Raw genomic sequence first — 20,114 nt, forward strand, 5'->3', positions numbered from 1 at the left:
TTTTTTTCTTTACCTACTGTGAGGCGAAAAAGAAATTTGAAAAAGAACTTCAAGAAGTCAGAATACAGGCCTGAGAGAGATTTGTATTAGACCAATTAGCCTTGGACCCTTCGAGGGGTGCCCCCTAAACTAGTCAGGGAAAAGAGCCGCTGGCCAGTAATGTTACGATCGATCAGGCACGGGGACGGGACGGCGGAGTCGTGGCAGGGGACTGCCGAGGTCCTCCTCCAGTTCCTGCTGCCCGGCTCGTAGCAGGTCCGTGATTAAGGAATTTCTTCTTGCTGGCGCACTCGAGCAGGCGTAACTTCGATGGATTGATCACGCGCTGCCTGCGATTTGTTAGCTACAAGAGAATCTCAGACCAGAGAGCAGTGTTTTATTCAGTAAGAGCAGTGTCTGTAGAAGTAGGAGTAAGTAGTTGCTAGCGGTCTGGTGTATGGAGTTGGCTGGGCCGGTCGTGTGGAGCGATGGCGCAGCCTGAGCGACGTAGTATAAGGCGAAAGCAGCCTCCAGCATATGCACTATTGTTATAACAAGTCCAGATGTAAATGCTTTTAAAAAGAAATCTCTTAATAATAATAATCTTTCTTACAAAAATTAACTTCTGACAACCATTCAACTCAATTTAAAAGTTTTACTAATTTCTCCAATCCATGGTCATCCTGACTGTTGTAAAGAAAAATCATTTGTTTCTTTTTATACCTGACAAATCTATCGGCCAGCATTACACTGAGCTGTGCCAAAAAAAAAATTCTTATACGAGCAGATATATAAGCGTTATCCGGCGACCTTATTGAGGTAAGAATCTTCAATTTATTCAGAATGGTATTTCATGGCCATGACGCAGCGCTGCTGACGTCCAAAATTCACCAGTTTAAATTCACAGTCAATTACTGAAAGGTTATAATCGAGCCACAATTATATTGAGAGATTAGTCACATTGTATTATTGCTAGGTTACGGTATTTTTCTGTTGCGAGGTTACACTAAAGGTGAATGATATAATTATTTTTTACTGTTGGGAGGTATTTCAACTGTGTTACGCTCAATGTGAATGATATACATAATTATATTTTTACTGCTGGGAGGTTACAGAATAATTCTGTTTTGGGAGGTTAGAGGCTACTGACACCGAAGACCAGTCTCAATTACGAAACGAAGATCTCGACAGATCAGTAAGCGACAGGGCAGTCTTCCCGTTTGCTGAAGAGGAGGTGGCTGCCCACATTAAAGCACTGAAGACAGGGAAAGCCCCCGGGACAGCCGGCATTGCGGCGGAGGTGGTGCAGTTCCTAGCGCCCAAATGCTATCTCCACTTACCCACCTACACTATGAATGTCTTAGGAAAATATCCCAAAAACTTGGAAAGTAGCCAATGTAGTGATTATTGAAGAAGGACCCAGCTGAAGCTAAGTCTTACAGAGCAGTATGCGTATTAGACATCTCTGCGAAGTCATTCGAGAAATTGCTAGCTGACAGACTGACTCCACACGAAGTGCTGTGCGGGACGAGCGGCGGGTAGTTCGGCTTCGGGCCGGGGCTATCGCCAACTGACGGAATCGCTCTGGCGGCCGAGGCCTGTGGCTCGACCCCGTGCAAGTACTTTGTCGGCATCATGGTTGACGTCAACCTGTGGTGGCCTTGGATCTTCTCCAGCCTGCGGGAGAAACAGTGACCAGGGCCGCTGTATGGCTGTCTGAGAAGCTATTGTGAGGGTCGGGAGGTCTGGCTTCATCCCGTGGCGGCAGAGTTGGACAAGCTAAGGGATGTCCTCAGGGGTCCGTCTTAGGTCCCCTGTTTCGGGATATCCACATGGACCACTTCTAGACAGTTCGCAACACGGCGAAGAGGTGCTAGAGGTGACAGCCTACGCAGACGACCTCCTCCTGCTGGTTGGTTTCTCTTCCGAATGCGAAAATAGTTTGTTGAGCCCAACCTACATAGGTAGGAATGATCATCAAAATAAAATAAGAGAAATCAGAGCTCGAACAGAAAGGTTTAGGTATTCGTTTTTCCCGCGTGCTGTTCGGGAGTGGAATGGTAGAGAGATGGTATGATTGTGGTTCGACGAATCCTCTGCCAAGCACTTAAATGCTGAATTGCAGAGTAATCATGTAGATGTAGATGTAAGTCTGTATAAGTCTTGTACATGCCTATATACTTCAAGTCTTATGCGGGTAATTTATTTATTTGTTTGCCAAATTATAGACCTGTTACCTGATGTTTAAAACAGGTCGTACATCTTACAATTTTCGTTTTTCATCTTTTTACAGTTTTCTTTCCTTTTGTTTTATCTACAACGTTTACAAGAATGACACTTTTCAAAATAACAATAATATAAGGTTGAAATATAAATAAAATTTTGTTGTTTTTTAAGAAGAATATAGAAAGAAGATAGGATAGAAGAGAGATTTGTTAGTACCATCAGCGAGTGTGACTGACGGTGAATACCTCGAAATGGTTTCATCGAGCCGTTGACCGCCAGTCACACACACACACACACACACACACACACACACACACACACACACAAATGGTTATTACTAGAGAAATAATGTTGCTTATCCTATTTATTACTAATCGTATGTATTAACTACATTAGGTGCGCATCCATGTACAGCATTTGGTGTTTTCTTGGCTAGATTGCTAACAATTTGCTTATTTCCTGTCACATATCGGCTTCCTCCTCATTGTCACTATTTTCGCTGTCACTGTGGGTATCGCTGTCCACCCTCTGGAGATTTCTGTTACGCTGCACATAGGCATGTCTGTGATGTCGTGTCCGCATATACTCTTCATGTGTTGTTTTTGAAATACTGTTTGTCAGTGCGTTTAATTGTGCCCATTGTTCTTCGTCTCTTATTGCTGCGTGTATATCTAAGTCTGTATCTGTGTAATCTAAGTGTAGTGTATGTCTATTGTTCGCGTATTGCCTGCAGAAACAGACAGTGTGTTCTGGGGAACCTTCTTCCCCGCATGTGCATGTAGGTGTCTGCCTCAGCCTCATGCGGTTGAAGTGCGTGGGATGAGGTCCGTGCCCGGTTAAGAAACGTACCGTACTGCGGCTGGGTTCGATGTGTCTCATTCTGAACCGCTCCCTTATGTCAGGGAGGAAGTTGTGCAGTCTACGTCCCTTATCACTTACGTCCCGCTCACCTTGCCACGTATCCAAACGCCAACTTTTAAGGTGACGTATCGTCTCTATGCGCACACCGGTTATTGTGTCTACCTTATCCAGTCTGCCCACCTTTAAGCAGTACTTCGCAGCTCTGTATTTGATGGTGATATCTATGGGGCATATTCCGAGCACCACAAACAGTGCATCCGCTGAGGTGGTGGCGAGGGCTCCGGATAGCCTAAGTGGGACACTTGTGTGCCCTCGTCTGACGGATGCTTTGTTGGTGACCACGTTCAGTCTATGTGCCCACGTGCTAGCTGCAAAGCTGAGTACTGGTTCGAAGAGCGCACAGTGGTATGTACGTATGACTGGTAGAGGTAGTCTGTACTGTTTTGAATTTAGCCTCACCGGTTTGTGGAGTATTTTTTCTGCTTTGTCTGTTGTCAGCCGTATGTGTTCGTGGAAATTCAATTTTTCATCTATGTGTAGCCCAAGATAGCGCGTAATGCGTGCTCGTTTGATGTTTGTGTCCCCAATTTTAACCGAAGGATTCCTTTGGAGTGATCCTTTCAGTAAAATGTATGTTGTTTTGTTTTCGGCTATCCTGAGTTTGTCGTTGTGACACCACTGAGTAATTGTTTGTAGTAATCCACTGGCTTTCTCTTCCAACTGGGCTCTGTTGTTTGCAGTGACTACAACTAATAGGTCATCTGCGTAGGCGACAATTCCGTCTGACCTGTCATCCCCATCCAGAAGTTGTAGGAGGGGTTCGATTGTTATGTCCCAGAAGATGGGGCCGCAGATCGACCCTCGAGGACAGCCTTTGGTAAGGCAGACTCAGCCGCTGACAGCCAAGAGGTCGGCCAGAGCACGTGGCGAGCAGTTGACGACCCCCACCTCTCTCGGACGCTGCCCCAGTACGTACTGCCTAGATGGTTACGCGACCGTACACTTGCTCCACCTCCCGCCAGAGGGCGGTAGCGAACCAAACAGTGCGCGCTTCTCGAAGAGTCGGACACACGTTCAGCTCAGCTCAGCTCCGGCCAGCGTCACGGGAGCGACGCGACCTTCCGCGTCACACGAGAGCCGGTAGAGCATCCTCCGATCTCGGCACGCGACGACGTCTGCAGCTTCGTCTGCGGAGTATTACGAGCCGACTCCGGACCGCGGCACACAGTGGAGTGTGTGAACTGTACGAATTAGTAAGGAGCTAACTTGACCACGACCAACCCGTCCCGAGATGGTAGGTCGAGCAGCGGGCAGGTGGAGGCTGGCTGACTCACCCTGATGCTGGAAGCCCCTGGCGGTGTCAGGCGGCGGCTCCGGCTGCGAAGGCGGCGGGGGCGGCTGCGGGGGCGGCTGCTGCTGCTGCTGGTGGTGGTGGTGCTGTGGCGGCGGGAAGACGCCGGGCACACCCACGCCCGCGCCCACGCCGAAGAGCCCGCCGCCCCCGGCGCCGTACGCCGCCCCCACGATGGAGCCGGCCAGCGCCGCCGGGTCCAGCGCCGGGGGCGGCTGCGGCTGCCTGTGCGGCTGCGGGGGCGGCGGCGGGGGAGGGACCGGGCGACCGACCGCCCCCAACGCCGCCCCGCCCCCGGCGGCGGCGGCGGCCACCGCGGCGGCGGCGACGGCGGCGGCGGCCTTGGCTCCCGGGGCGACAGCGGGGGCGGCGGAGGCGGAGGGCGGCCGGCCGGCGAGCGCGGCGGCGCTGTAGGCGGCGGAGGCGGCCGAGAAGGCGGCGAGCACCGCCTCCATGCCCACCCCCGAGCCGCGCGCCTCCAGCAGCGCCGCCGCCAGCTGCTCGCGCAGCGCGTCCGTCACGGCGGAGAGCCGCGAGAGGCGCGCCGCCCCCGACTCCTCGTCCTCATCCTCGCGCTCGTCCTCGTAGTCCTCCTCATCGTCGTAATAGTCCTGCGCACAGAACAACGTGTGTGTGTGTGTCAGTCAAAGTGCAAAGCTACTCGTAGAGCCTTGCTCATCTACATCTATACTCCGCGAGCCACCTTACGGTGTGTGGCGGAGGGTACTTATTGTACCACTATCTGATCCCCCCTTCCCTGTTCCATTCACGAATTGTGCGTGGGAAGAACGACTGCTTGTAAGTCTCCGTATTTGCTCTAATTTCTCGGATCTTTTCGTTGTGATCATTACGCGAGATATATGTGGGCGGTAGTAATATGTTGCCCATCTCTTCCCGGAATGTGCTCTCTCGTAATTTCGATAATAAACCTCTCCGTATTGCGTAACGCCTTTCTTGAAGTGTCCGCCACTGGAGCTTGTTCAGCATCTCCGTAACGCTCTCGCGCTGACTAAATGTCCCCATGACGAATCGCGCTGCTTTTCGCTGGATCATGTCTATCTCTTCTATTAATCCAACCTGGTAAGGGTCCCATACTGATGAGCAATACTCAAGAATCGGACGAACAAGCGTTTTGTAAGCTACTTCTTTCGTCGATGAGTCACATTTTCTTAGAATTCTTCCTAAGAATCTCAACCTGGCGCCTGCTTTTCCCAATATTTGTTTTATGTGATCATTCCACTTCAGATCGCTCCGGATAGTAACTCCTAAGTATTTTACGGTCGTTACCGCTTCCAATGATTTACCACCTATGGCATAATCGTACTGGAATGGATTTCTGCCCCTATGTATGCGCATTATATTACATTTATCGACGTTTAGGGAAAGCTGCCAGCTGTCGCACCATGCATTAATCCTCTGCAGGTCCTCCTGGAGTACGTACGAGTCTTCTGATGTTGCTACTTTCTTGTAGACAATCGTGTCATCTGCAAATAGCCTCACGGAGCTACCGATGTTGTCAACTAAGTCATTTATGTATATTGTAAACAATAAAGGTCCTATCACGCTTCCCTGCGGTACTGCCGAAATTACCTCTACATCTGCAGATTTTGAACCGTTAAGAATGACATGTTGTGTTCTTTCTTCTAGGAAATCCTGAATCCAATCACAAACCTGGTCCGATATTCCGTAAGCTCGTATTTTTTTCACTAAACGTAAATGCGGAACCGTATCAAATGCCTTCCTGAAGTCCAGGAATACGGCATCAATCTGCTCGCCAGTGTCTACGGCACTGTGAATTTCTTGGGCAAATAGGGCGAACTGAGTTTCACATGATCTCCGTTTGCGGAATCCATGTTGGTTATGATGAAGGAGATTTGTATTATCTAAGAACGTCATAATACGAGAACACAAAACATGTTCCATTATTCTACAACAGATTGACGTAAGCGAAATAGGCCTATAATTATTCGCATCTGATTTATGACCCTTCTTGAAAATGGGAACGACCTGCGCTTTCTTCCAGTCGCTAGGTACTTTACGTTCTTCCAGCGATCTACGATAAATTGCTGATAGAAAGGGGGCAAGTTCTTTAGCATAATCACTGTAGAATCTTAAGGGTATCTCGTCTGGTCCGGATGCTTTTCCGCTACTAAGTGATAGCAGTTGTTTTTCAATTCCGATATCGTTTATTTCAATATTTTCCATTTTGGCGTCCGTGCGACGGCTGAAGTCAGGGACCGCGTTACGATTTTCCGCAGTGAAACAGTTTCGGAACACTGAATTCAGTATTTCTGCCTTTCTTCGGTCGTCCTCTGTTTCGGTGCCATCGTGGTCAACGAGTGACTGAATAGGGGATTTAGATCCGCTTACCGATTTTACATATGACCAAAACTTTTTAGGGTTCTTGTTTAGATTGTTTGCCAATGTTTTATGTTCGAATTCGTTGAATGCTTCTCTCATTGCTCTCTTTACGCTCTTTTTCGCTTCGTTCAGCTTTTCCTTATCAGCTATGATTCGACTACTCTTAAACCTATGATGAAGCTTTCTTTGTTTCCGTAGTACCTTTCGTACATGATTGTTATACCACGGTGGATCTTTCCCCTCGCTTTGGACCTTAGTCGGTACGAACTTATCTAAGGCGTACTGGACGATGTTTCTGAATTTTTTCCATTTTTGTTCCACATCCTCTTCCTCAGAAATGAACGTTTGATGGTGGTCACTCAGATATTCTGCGATTTGTGCCCTATCACTCTTGTTAAGCAAATATATTTTCCTTCCTTTCTTGGCATTTCTTATTACACTTGTAGTCATTGATGCAACCACTGACTTATGATCACTGATACCCTCTTCTACATTCACGGAGTCGAAAAGTTCCGGTCTATTTGTTGCTATGAGGTCTAAAACGTTAGCTTCACGAGTTGGTTCTCTAACTATCTGCTCGAAGTAATTCTCGGACAAGGCAGTCAGGATAATGTCACAAGAGTCTCTGTCCCTGGCTCCAGTTCTGATTGTGTGACTATCCCATTCTATACCTGGTAGATTGAAGTCTCCCCCTATTACAATAGTATGATCACGAAACTTCTTCACGACGTTCTGCAGGTTCTCTCTGAGGCGCTCAACTACTACGGTTGCTGATGCAGGTGGTCTATAGAAGCATCCGACTATCATATCTGACCCACCTTTGATACTTAACTTAACCCAGATTATTTCACATTCGCATTCGCTAATAACTTCACTGGATATTATTGAATTCTTTACTGCTATAAATTCTCCTCCACCATTGGCGTTTATCCTATCCTTGCGGTATATATTCCATTCTGTGTCTAGGATTTCGTTACTGTTCACTTCCGGTTTTAACCAACTTTCCGTTCCTAATACTATATGCGCACTATTTCCTTCAACAAGAGATACTAATTCAGGAACCTTGCCCTGGATACTCCTGCAGTTTACCAATATTACGTTAACTTTTCCTGTTTTTGGTCTCTGAGGACGGACGTTCTTTATGAACGATGATAATGTCCTCTCTGGTAAGCCGTCAGGTATTTTATCGTTTCGCCCAAGGGGAGTCCCTCTAACCTAAAAAACCCCCGTGTGCACGCCACACGTACTCTGCTACCCTAGTAGCTGCTTCCGGTGTGTAGTGCACGCCTGACCTCATCGAGTTAACCCAGTGAGCATTGCCCTGACACTGGGCAGCCCAAGACGTTAGTCGCTGCAGGTTTCTAGACACCAAGTGCCTAGAATCTAAGTCCTACAACTAATTCTATCCTAAAGTCAAGTTCGGTGCTCGTCCTCGATCGGTAGTGTTCCACCCCACTGCCCCTAGTCCCGAATGCGGAGGATTCCAGACTGTACAAGTCGGCCTGTCCTCTGTCAGGCGGTATGGGAATATGGTACCGGACTCACTAGGTGTTAAGAAATACTTAAGTTATTGCTAGTTTATGTTTCTCAGATATTCCCTTAAAACCTTTTGTGATACCACGTTTGCCAATTTGTTGACGGTCTGAAAAGTGTCGTGTTGTCTGAGTAAGCTATATGCGTTACGGTGTGCCAGTTGGTCACGTAACGTTGAAGCTACATCATTGAAAAGGGGCACTCGTAAACAACACGACCAGGAGTACCCTCCGGAACGCCAGAGTCACACGCAGGTGTACCCTTCTTCCCAAAGCCGTGACCAGTGAGAAAGTGGAATAGTCCCCGAGTTGGTTTGAAGTATTTCGTTCCCATTCGTTCCCGTAATATCCGGAAGAAGATCGAAAGTTCTCCGTCCGGTTTCTTCAGCTTCCCAGGATTCTTGCTGTAACTGGTCTCATAACAGCAGACGTGGACAGTTGCTGCCCCGGCAGCCCGGCTCGGTATATCGGAGAAGTCTCTGGCAGAGACTAGTAGGAAATTATTTCAGTTGTTTTTCGATATTATTCTTGTATATAGTTGTGATTCGAAGACGGTTCACTGTTTTGCATTGGTGTCATACTTGGAGAATTTGGTTTGGTTAATTGAACAGTCCAAATAAATTGTTTTCGGAGTTGATCGTCAGTTTCTTCTGCTTACGCAGACGTATCAGGTTCTGTGCCACATTGAGAATGTTTGGAGCATTAGAGGAAGGGCCCTCCAGCTGTGTCGGGAATTTGACAACCCGATGCGCCAGTCAGACAGAATTTTGCACGATATTCTTCACGACGACAACCCGGCGACTCCACCGATACCTGCCTGTGTCAGGGCCAGAGGTGGAGCAACGTGCTGTTGCCTTGCTGAATTAGTGAAGACCTTTTTCTCGAATAAATGATCCAAATTTTCTAAAATTGTATTGGTTTCTCTCTCTGTACGTGTACACGCCAGTAGGGGGGCAACAGGGGCATCGGCGCATTTTGCTAGTGCGGGTTGCCTACAATGGGCAGGTATGCAGTCAGGGTATACCTGCCCCTAATGTAGGCAACCCGCATAAGCAAAATGCGTCGGTGCCGACGTTGCACCCCTACTCATCTCATGTACGGATTGCCATCAGATTCAGAAAGTTCCCTTGTGGGGTGCCCTTTTTTCTTCGGGTCTGCTCTTAAGGGAGTTGGCCAATACCGAAGATTAGTTTTTTGCTTCTCTCTTCCACTTTCGGCTTTTTTATAACGAGAAGTGCGTTAAATATGGTGTGAAAATGGCTCTGAGCACTACGGGACTTAACATCTGAGGTCATCAGTCCCCTAGAACTTAGAACTACTTAAACCTAACTAACCTAAGAACATCACACACAGATCCGTGCCCGAGGCAGGATTCGAAGCTGCGACCGTAGCGGTCGCTCAGTTCCAGACTGTAGCGCCTAGAACTGCACGGCCACTCCGGCCGGCAATGGTGTGAGCTTGGACAGTAGGCTACAGTAGAGTTCAACCTGTACCCATAACCTCAATTTCAGATTCGGAATCGTCAGCTTCGCGAGCACAACCAGGCGGCGAGCTCCCACTGTAGGCCGGACTCACCTCTTCGTCGTCGTGGGCGCGGTGCGCGAGCCCTGGGGCCGGCGGCGGCTGGTGGTGGTGGAAGGCCGGCTGCGGCTGCGGCTGCGGCTGCAGCTGGGGGTGGAAGGCCGAGTACTGCGGGGGCGGCTGCACGGCGGGCCGCGCCGCGAACTGCGGCACCTGCAGGATCAGCGCCTCCGGGGGCGGCGCCCCCGCCTGGCCGCGCTGCCGCCCGCCGCCCCCGCCGGGGGTCCGCCTCCCGCTGCTGCCGCCTGCAGACACAGCGACGGACGGCCGTCAAAAGGATGCTCACCCGTCTCCTGCAAACTCCTGACATTGATCGAAAGGGGAACGTAGCACAGACACGTGCCAAATACCGTTCCCACAGACGTCAAGATGTGGGCGCGTTTATTTTGGAACACCACAAATGAACCCCTCCAAACATTAACGGAAGGGGACAACCGCACAAAGGACTATCGACACCTTGTGTCGAGGGTTGCCCACAGGGCTCGATTTGCGGACCGTTATTTCGAACATCGCCATCTACTCCCTCCCAATATTACTGGATAGTCACTGCTGCACAGAAACAGCGGTCTCGTGTGCTGAAGAGCTCCTCCTTGTGTCTCCACTGCCACCGAAAGGATTTCCACAGCGGTCACACTGCCGACCCTGACATTAATGGAATACGACAATTGCACGTAGGTAGCTGCTTACGCTGACCGCCTCCTCGTCGAAGCAGCCAACACGAGAGGGCAGCTAGCAGCGACAACTGTCGGCAGTACTCCAAACCGTGAGCCGTTTATGTGGCTACTTAATAGATTCACCACGCAAAACCCTTTACGATATTAGGAAAAGTTGATACCGTCGGCTGAAGGAGACCCACTGATCTGTATTATTTACTAAGAAAGTCTTTGAATTCGATAGCAAGTAGACAATGGGTTTTAACTGACGAATAACCGCCTTCAGATTATATGTTCACTGTAACTACAAGGCGTGTTGTTTAAGGATCGTTTTGAAATTTAAAAAAGACGTGCTACGATATCTCAATAATTTTATTTTTACATGAAAGCGTGTACCTTAATGTACTTTCCTACATGATTTCTGTCAATATTGAGGCACTTGTCATAACGTTGTACCAGTTTTAGAATACCCTCCTCGTAGAAGCCTGCCGCCTGCCTTGTTAACCACTGCATCACCACTGTTTTGACTTCGTCATCGTCTCCAAGATGCTGACCGACCAGGTGTTTCTTCAAGTGCAGGAACAGATCGCAGTCACTGGGCGCAAGATGGGGGCTGTACGGAGGATGATCTAGAGATTCCCATCGAAAAGACGTGACGAGATCTTTGGTCTGATTCGCCACATGCGGACGGGCAATGTCTTGGAGCAAAACGATGCACTTGCCCAACTGCCATGGACTGTTGCCTCGATTCTGATGTGACGTAGGCCATCCATGTTTCTCCGGCCGTAACAATTTGGCTTCAGAAATCATCACCGTTGTTGTGGTACCGCTCAAGCAACGTCAACGCACTGTCTAAACGTTTGGTTTTGTGCACATCCGTCAACGTTTTCGGTACCCGACGTACGCACAATTTTCGGTAATTCAAGTGCTCGGTCACAATGCCGTACAAAACACTACGAGAGACATTAGGGAACTCATCCCGCAAGGAGGAAATCGTAAAGCGTCCGTTTTCTCTCACCTTATTGTCCTACTGTCCACTTCCAGCACCAAACTTTCATTAAAGACCGAAGGACGCCCACTCCGTTGTTCATCGTGCACATTTGTGTGGCCATCTTTAAATGCTCTCACCCACCTCCTTACCATTCCATCACTCACTCATAATGTTTTCTCCGTAAACTGCACAGATCTCACGACGAATATCTATCGCTTTTAGGCCCTTAGCACTAAGAAATCTTACAACAGCCCGTACTTCACAGTCGGCGGGACACACGATTATCGGAGGCATCTCAAACACTCAGTACACAGCGTAAACAAGGAAGGACCAGACTGTAATGGCGTCAGTGCGCAGATTAAGGTACGGGCTTTCATGTGAAAATAAAATTATTGAGGTATCTTAGCACGTCTTCTTTTAATTTCAAAACGGCACTTACATAAAGAAACACGCCTCGTATTATCTGAGACGTCAGTGTTAAGCACCACAAAATCATCAACGTAACTGAAGGAGGACACGAACATGGCAACCAATCTCAAACCCACTGGTTATTTGTTAAACTTGCCCATCCAGATCCCAGGAACAAATGGCCATCTTCAGTGCACTCGAGTGGGTTACCATCGAACGAACTTCCAGCAGTACACGTGGCCATTACGACTTTACCGCTACGTACGTCGGATGAAGCTGGGGTCACCTATAATGGTGAGATGTCGGATGTTAACTCATTCAAATGAGTTTTATTTTACTTATAGGTGATACCTGGATTCGCAAGGATAATAAGTAACCAGTGGGGCTGCAAGGTTCGCGTCCTTCTTTGATTAACCTACGGTCGCTGTGCACGACGATTCCTCCTGGAACCAAAGTAGGTTACTGTAACCTGTTGAAGTACTATAAACGTGACCAGACCGTACCTGCAAGCGTATAGAACCAGTAGGGGACACGGTCAGAGTACGTGTGTGGGCGTACAGGGTCAAAGGGAGACATGCTCTGCTCTGCTCTGCTCTGCTCTGACTGGATCATTTCTGAAGCTCGGAAGAGATACGGCCAGAGTACGTCTATCAGAGTACAGACTCAGTTGGAGTCACCCTCTGGTCCCAGCAGACCATTTCTGCCTGCTTACATGACAGAAGCAGACACGACCAGAGTGTGTAGAGCCGCAGCCCCCGGCGTGTGCGACTCACCGGAGGCGGCCCTGGAGTGCGGCGCTGCGCCCGGAGAGGTGGACTTGGGCGTCTGTGGCCGCGAGCGCGGCCTGGGCGGCGTCGACGACGACGACGACGACGCGGCCGTGGACGGCGCCTGGGCGCGCTGCTGCTGCTGCTGCTGCTGGCGGCGCGGGCTGGGCGTGGTGCGCGGGGGCGGCGGCGGCGACTGGTGCTGCGGGGGCAGCGGGGGCGGCGGCGGCGACTGGTGGAGCTGCTGGTGGGGCGCGAAGGGGCTCTGGCTGGCCAGCCACTGCGCCACCAGCTGCTGCTGCCACAGCCCGTCCAGGCTGGCCGCCTTCACGCGACCTGCGCACACGACACGCTCCGTCAGCTGTGGCTCTGAGCGCCAATGGGGATGTGTCAGTCTCCACCACCACCAGCCTAATCAGCACCACTTCCTCCTCATGCGTGGGGCGCATGGCGCACGGCCTGGTGGTCCACAGCCACACAGCTCATGATGATAATGACTGTGGTGGTCCTCATGATGGGGTGGTTGTCGTGGTGATGGTGCTGGTCATACCGAGATGGGCAGGAGGAGGAAATGGTGGTGATTGGAATGGTGGTGGTGGTGGTGGTGGTGGTGGTGGTGGTGGTGGTGGTCGTCGTCGTCGTCGTCGTCATGCTGAGATGGGCAGGAGGAGGAAGTGGTGGTGCTGGTGGTGGTCGTGGTGACGTGGTTGTCATGCTGAGATGGGCAGGAGGAAGCAGTGGTGATTGGACTGTTGGTAGTGGTGGTCATGGTGAGGTGGTTGTCTTGGCGATGGTGCTGGTCATGCTGAGATGGGGAGGAGGAGCAAGTGGTGGTGACTGGACTGGTGGTGGTGGTGGTGGTGGTGGTGGTGATCGCCATGGTGGTCATGCTGAGATAGGCAGGAGGAGGAAGTGGTGGTGATTGGACTGGTGGTGCTGGTGGTAGTCGTGAGGTGGTTGTCATGTTGATGGTGCTGGTCATGCTGAGATGGGCAAGAGGAGGAAGCAGTGGTGATTGGATTGTTGGTGGTGGTGGTCATGGTGATGTGGTTGTCATGGCGATGGTGCTGGTCATGCTGAGATGGACAGGGGGAGGAAGCGGTGGTGATTGGAATGGTGGTGGTGGTCGTCATGGTCGTGGTGGTTGTCATGGTGCTGGTCATGCTGAGATGGGCAGGAGGAGGAAGTGGCGGTGAGTGGACTGGTGGTGGTGGTGGTGGTGGTGGTGGTGGTGGTGGTGGTCGTGTTGAGGTGATTGTCATGGCGATGGTGCTGGTCATGCTGAGATGGACAGGAGGAGGAAGTGGTGGTGACTGGACTGGTGGTGGTGGTGGTGGTGGTGGTTGTGGTGAGGTGGTTGTCATGGTGATGGTGCTGGTCATGCTGAGATGGACAGGAGGAGGAAGTGGTGGTGACTGGACTGGTGGTGGTGGTGGTGGTGGTGCTGGTTGTGGTGGTCGTGGTGAGGTGGTTGTCATGGTGATGGTGCTGGTCATGCTGATATGGGCAGGAGGAGGAAGTGGTGGGGACTGGACTGGTGGTGGTGGTGGTGGTGGTGGTGGTGGTGGTGGTGGAGTGTGTGTTGGTGGGAATGGGAGGAAGGGGGAAGGAGGAAATGGGGGTGATCGAGATGATGGTAGCAGTGATGGACTAATGGTGATGGTCCATAAGAAATAAATTCATCAATCCCCCCCCCCCCCCCTGTCCTACATGAACTCTGCCGTCCACAATGATGAGGAGGACAATCGGTAACCTTTCTCAGTGCCACACGTAATTGCTTTGATATTATATACACCACATTTTCTGACTAATGAATCTGTAGACTGCTGAGAAACACTTTTCCTCCACTTAAGAGAACTGCACGGATGTCAGTGCGAGAGACTGGCGCAGTCTGCTGCAGGTCACTCGGGGCAGTGTCCCTCCCTCTGACGAACAACTGAGAAAACTGTAGGAAAGATAAGCACACGGGACAGAAAATTAGCCACACCCAGCGGACGTTGCCTCCCCTAGCCTCGGCAACGGCCTCAAATCGACGAGGAAGAGAATCCGCAAGTTTCTTCACGTAGCCACAGCGAGATGAAGCCACTCGTTCACGATCGGGTCCCATACAAATACTAAACTGCCGTGGATGGTCTCCCCGGCCGCTGCAAATCGCGCGAGTTCCTCCGAGCCGCCTTCTGATGGCCTCGCCGTCCGTGTCCGGCGGGCGACTCACTGGACTCCTGCCGACAGCAGGCGCTCCACAGACGCTGCACGAGCGTCTGTCAATGTACCCCACACTCTCTCTCGCTGCAGTGAGAAATTCAATAAGGCCACGTTGCTTGTAACCGTGCAGGTAAAAATAAGAGGAGTTGTCATGACGTCACAAACTTGAAGACGACCCGAGTGAAGATCTGCCATGTTAGCTACTCCAAAACATTCGCTTCTGGCGGTTTGATTCCGTGTAGTCGTGAAGTGTTTTGATAAAAAAAAATGCCGGCTTCCGTCACTTACGGTTGTAATAATCGTTCTGATTGTAGTCTAAATTTTAAACAAATCGCGTTTCATTCGTAAGTGGACTTATTAAAGCGCTATTTTCTTATATATACTCGAAATCCTGATGCACTGTAAAGTTTTACAGTATGGTTTTATTTCTGTGAATTGACGTTACATTTCCTATCAATACAATGCGAAGAGCTCTCTGGAGGTCAGCAATGCACTTTTTTCATTGTTTGGTTATTCCCAAGTAACTGAAAAGTCCTGGCAAGAAATATCCTGGAAATAGGGACTAACGTTTTAAACTGCAATAATTTAATATAAAAGTAATGCAGCTACGTGTAGTTAATTAAATCTTCAGTAAAATGTGTGGAACATCTGTTATAGTGGTTAAATTATAAGAACTTAAAGGGTTACATATTTGTTAAAACAAAGTTCCCTACCTAAGTCCAGGCTATTTACATCATTACATTAATCATTGTGTAGTCGTGTTACCCTGTGAACTGCTGTTATTTGCCACAAGGAATGTCACTTGGTAGGTATAATTTCAAAACAAAGCAGATGTGTAGACTACAATGTGTCTGACAATCTTAAATTCAGTTCTTTTCCTTCGTAATTTAACGAATCTTGCACTTTGTTGACGTGACAGCAGGCTTGTTTTATCATCCCTGCATACATCTATGGGACACCAAAGGAAATAAGATAAGTTTCTTGCAAACTTACACATTTAAAATTTCCATTCGACTTGTAAACGGAACGAATACAAATCGGTGACTCTAAACTATCAATCATTGCTTTCGCAGTTCTGGCTCTATCAATTATCGACACAAACACAATGAAAGTGTATAGAAATGGATTACGAAAGCTTTTCACAGCACATACTTCTCAGTTATTCGAAGTATATAAACAAAAAGGAATTACAGGAATTACAGTACTAAGGCCAGAAGCGTCATATTTTCGTGTCGTGTTACTGTATCGAGTACGCATTTAAGACCAGAAAAACGTCTGAGGTTGCGTTCCTTATGCTTTGTTGTTCACTAAAACAGTTTAACATTTACTATATAAAACGAATATCGCGTGCACACGACAGAAATAACGAACAAGAAGCAATTGTAAACAGTCGTCTGCTAATGTTTTGGGGGATCTCAAGATGGCGGCAGGTCCCACTCACTGGCTTCAAAACAACGTGCAGCGCAAGTCTGTAGCGCCATCTCCCCTTATTCTGCCTCCATGCCTACGGACGCCATCTTGAAACTGTCCTGCAGCTACGCTATCTGTCGGAAATAACGGAAACTTGGCGCGCTCGCTCAGGAAATAATACATACGCATTCGTAGCATTACTATCGGGTGTGGAAAAAAACGCGGTGCATTACTGTGTCGGCAACCATCGTCCTTGCGGAATGAACAGTCTATGCGGTTGCAGTTTCTGCACAACCACAAAAATGCGCTACGCATTTACGTTTTGCGTCCCGACGCCGCGTCGCGTTCGCCCTGTCTAAAACGTTCCGCCTTCATTTACCTGCGACCTGCGGTGCGTCGCTTTATTTATGGTAAATGAGTGGACAATGGCTCCTGTCCCGCCAGGTTTAATTTTCTTCCGGCGAATGAGCTCTTCAGTCAGTTCTCGCTGCGTCAGATTTGTGCAGCATCTGGAGCTGTACACGACTTCCTCTGTCAACACCGTCAGGAGGTTCCATGTACTTCATTTGGTTCCTCGACTTACGTCGTGGAGACTTCACGGGAGATTACGTCGATCTCTGAGACGGAAGAGCAGATGCTGGTTCCGTTAGGTGGTGGCTCGATCGGCCGATTTCTCTGTCCCGTTTGAGCATCCAGGGCCCATTCCGATGCACCGCCGAGGGTGTAGTCGCTGTGTCTATTAAAACTGTTGTTAAATGTGCTGATTCTGAAAGGCTTCTATGATGTCCCGGTATGTAGATGGACCTCATACAACTTCCGTTTCGCAACGGCAGATCTGTCGAAATCGCGACATTTGATGCGGAGTAGACACTTGGCAGCGTTCTTGAATCGTGCGTAGACAATCACCAGTGTAACTGGTAGCAGAGTTACGAGGAATTTTTTATAGAGTTACGCCGACACCACGGCTGCCCACTATTCGGCGCAGCGTCGCCTTCACTGTCTGCGATGGTCGGAGCGCGAATATGAATGTCTTGGACGCCACACTGAGTGACTCAATACGAACGGTGCAGAAGGCGTCGACGCCACATTAAATGCCACAGTTTCGTCAATTGAAATCATCTGGGCCGGCTGCGTCGTACGTGTCATAAAGCACTCCGTCGTCAGGCACCGAGTGGCCTACCGGGACCATCCGACCGCCGTGTCATCCTCAGTGGAGGATGCGAATAGGAGGGTCGTGGGGTCAGCACACCGCTCTCCCGGTATTCTTCGACCGGAGCCGCTACTACTCGGTCGAGTAGCTCCTCAATTGGCACCACGAGGCTGAGTGCACCCCGAAAAATGGCGACAGCGGCGTGGCGGCCCGGATGGTCACCCATCCGAGTGCCGACCACGCCCGACAGCGCTTCGGTGATCTCACGGGAACCGGTGAAGCCCCTGGCCCGTTGCCTTCGTACGTGTCATACATTTTAATATTCGATACCGAGAACAAAGAGTAGAGACAGCGACAGTAACCGATCAGGTTCGTTTTAGCACTTGAAGACAGAAGGACACGCACTGGACAAAGTTTCGGATTTTTCTAAACAGACCTCGCAGATGTAGAACCGGCTGCCGTCACATGCATCCTTTTCATCTACAGGCGATAAATGATGATGATGATGATGATGGTGATGATGATGATCAATATGAGAGCGTCGACTCACCGTCAGGTCCGGGCCACATCCCCGGGAAGCCGGGCAGGAACTGGGGGCCTGGGGGCGGCGCCGCCCCCGCCCTCGCCGCCGCCGGGGAGCCGCCCCTCCTGCCGCCCCCGGCGCTCTGGCGGCGCGCGCCCGCCTGCGACTTACGGCTCCCAACGGGGGTGGCGGGCGCCGACGACGAAGACGTCGACGGCGCTGACAGGTCGAAGGCGTCCGGCAGCCCCGCCTGGACACACGGGGGAGACTCGACTACGGCACAGCACAGCACACAACACTCGAGGACTGAGACAGCCCTGTAGTCATCAGGTATCAACGTTATTTTGGTCACTCTGTGTCTTACGTAAATATCGACAGGCCTAGCTCACACACGGCAGAACCGTGTAGTCGCGAAATCTCTGACTATTGCTACAATATCTTTCCGTCGGCACACAGCCTCTGGCTGAGAGCGGTAGCTGGAAAAATTGGAAATTTGTGGCAACATCTTATGGGACCAAACTGCCAAACTGCTCAGGTCATCGGTCCCTAGGCTTACACACTACTTAATCTAACTTAAACTTACGCTACGGACAACACACACACACACACACACACACACACACACACACATTCCCGAGGGAGGACTCGAACCTCAGACGACGGGGGTGGGGGGAGTGACGCGGGACCGCAACACGTCTGACAAGCAGACGGCACGACCGTGGGGTCGGGAATTTGTCGGCAATTTTGTGTGGTCAAAGAGGACCCCCTAACACCTCACGTGGTTAAAGTATTAGCACGCACTAGCCGCAAAATCCCGGGAAAAATCGATCCAAAGCTCCTTAGGTGCCTTATGAGTACAAAATGTTAGTCCATTGCCGAGCCGCCGTCTGGCCTAGATAGTTACGGCTCGGACTCTTACGTCAAATGTGTCGCGTTCGATTTCTGCTCCGGCACTTTTTTTTTCTTCTGTTTCATTTTCTTTTGTTATTCCACCAACTGTTCAAAAAGTTTCCCAAACCTACATTATTTTAGCTCGAGAACGTAAAGTTTTTCATTCAATGAAATATATTCTTGCTCGTTGTTCTATTTCGTTTCATGGGGTTTCAAGGTTTAATGGGGCTTTGTAAGGGTCCCCTTGGGATTGTGACGTTGACGGAAAATAATTTAATTGCAAAAAAAGGATGTCGCAAATTGAAGAGAACCGCTAGGCCACTCCGGCCGGCGAGGATTATGTGATAAATACTCACCAAACAGGTAAATGCATTTTCTGCGTGCAAAATGTTTTTACCGATGTAAAATATCAACGAGCTTGGGTACGAATATTTTTCTGTGAACGAAAACCTTCCCGCTCTTCAGCTAAAATAGTGTTTTAAAAATAATGTAAATTTGGGAAACTTTTTGAATAATTGGTGGAATAACAAAAAAAAAAAAAAATGAAACAGAAGAAAAGAAAGAGCCCGTGGAGGAATCGAACCCGAGACTTCTGGCGTATAAATCCGAGTCTGAGCCCTAACCATCTAGGCCAGACAGCGGCTCGGCAATGGACTAACATTTTATACTCATAAACATGGACAATAAATAGTTTGGACAAGAAGACAATAGAAGCGTTCGAAATGTGGCACCTAAGAAACTTTGGATCGATTTTTCTCGGGATTTTCCGAGTAGTGCGTCCTAATATTTTAGCCACGTGAGGTGTTTGGGGTCCTCTTTCACCACACAAAACTGCGGACAAATCCCCGACGCTACGGTCGTGCCGTCTCCTTGTGAGACCACGCGCCTATCCCGCGCGGCGATACACGTATTGTGACTTAAGCAATATTTATTACTATATGTAAGATGAAAAATGGTCAAGAAATATTCCTTTTAAATATGAGATCAGATCGCTAGGATTGGTGTATGAATGTTTTTTATGCAGCCATGGCCAGAGAAGCCAAGGAAATTGTTTGTCTTTTTCTGGAATGTCCAGACACTGGAGAAAGCAGGAAAGTGAGTAGCATTATTTTGTGTTATTAAGATTGTAGAAACGAAGCTCAGATAACACGATTGTTATTTGCATTGCTCTGATAGGAAGATGAGATTTCCCTTGCTCGCAGTTATTTATGAAAGTCATGTTACG

At 49.5% G+C, this 20,114-nt stretch overlaps 2 protein-coding genes across 2 annotated transcripts; both read right to left on the reverse strand.

Annotated features, from left to right (window-relative positions):
- Positions 1–4,140: 4,140 nt before the first annotated feature.
- LOC124553548 (atherin-like) lies at positions 4,141–4,872 on the reverse strand. The gene is made up of 2 exons (XM_047127395.1): positions 4,401–4,872; positions 4,141–4,253 (listed from the first exon to the last, which is right to left on the reverse strand). Exons 1-2 carry the CDS (start codon positions 4,870–4,872, stop codon positions 4,141–4,143), a joined length of 585 nt encoding a protein of 194 aa, XP_046983351.1.
- A 7,779-nt stretch (positions 4,873–12,651) lies between these two features.
- LOC124553550 (early nodulin-20-like) lies at positions 12,652–13,361 on the reverse strand. Its single transcript, XM_047127397.1, has 2 exons — positions 13,190–13,361; positions 12,652–13,046 (listed from the first exon to the last, which is right to left on the reverse strand). Exons 1-2 carry the CDS (start codon positions 13,359–13,361, stop codon positions 12,652–12,654), a joined length of 567 nt encoding a protein of 188 aa, XP_046983353.1.
- Positions 13,362–20,114: the final 6,753 nt, after the last annotated feature.

This window comes from Schistocerca americana, chromosome 11, assembly GCF_021461395.2.
Source record: "Schistocerca americana isolate TAMUIC-IGC-003095 chromosome 11, iqSchAmer2.1, whole genome shotgun sequence".
NCBI classification, from domain to species: Eukaryota; Metazoa; Arthropoda; class Insecta; order Orthoptera; family Acrididae; genus Schistocerca; species Schistocerca americana.

Bases quoted from the DNA above. Each gene is read 5' to 3' on its own strand.
- LOC124553548 (XM_047127395.1), bottom strand. From the start codon at position 4,872: ATGGAGGCGGTGCTCGCCGCCTTCTCGGCCGCCTCCGCCGCCTACAGC. The intron at 4,254-4,400 runs GTGAGTCAGCCA...AATACTCCGCAG, and splicing joins CAGGGGCTTCCAGCATCAGG to ACGAAGCTGCAGACGTCGTC.
- LOC124553550 (XM_047127397.1), bottom strand. From the start codon at position 13,361: ATGACGACGACGACGACGACGACCACCACCACCACCACCACCACCACC. The intron at 13,047-13,189 runs GTGTGGCTGTGG...TCGTGTGCGCAG, and splicing joins AGTCATTATCATCATGAGCT to GTCGCGTGAAGGCGGCCAGC.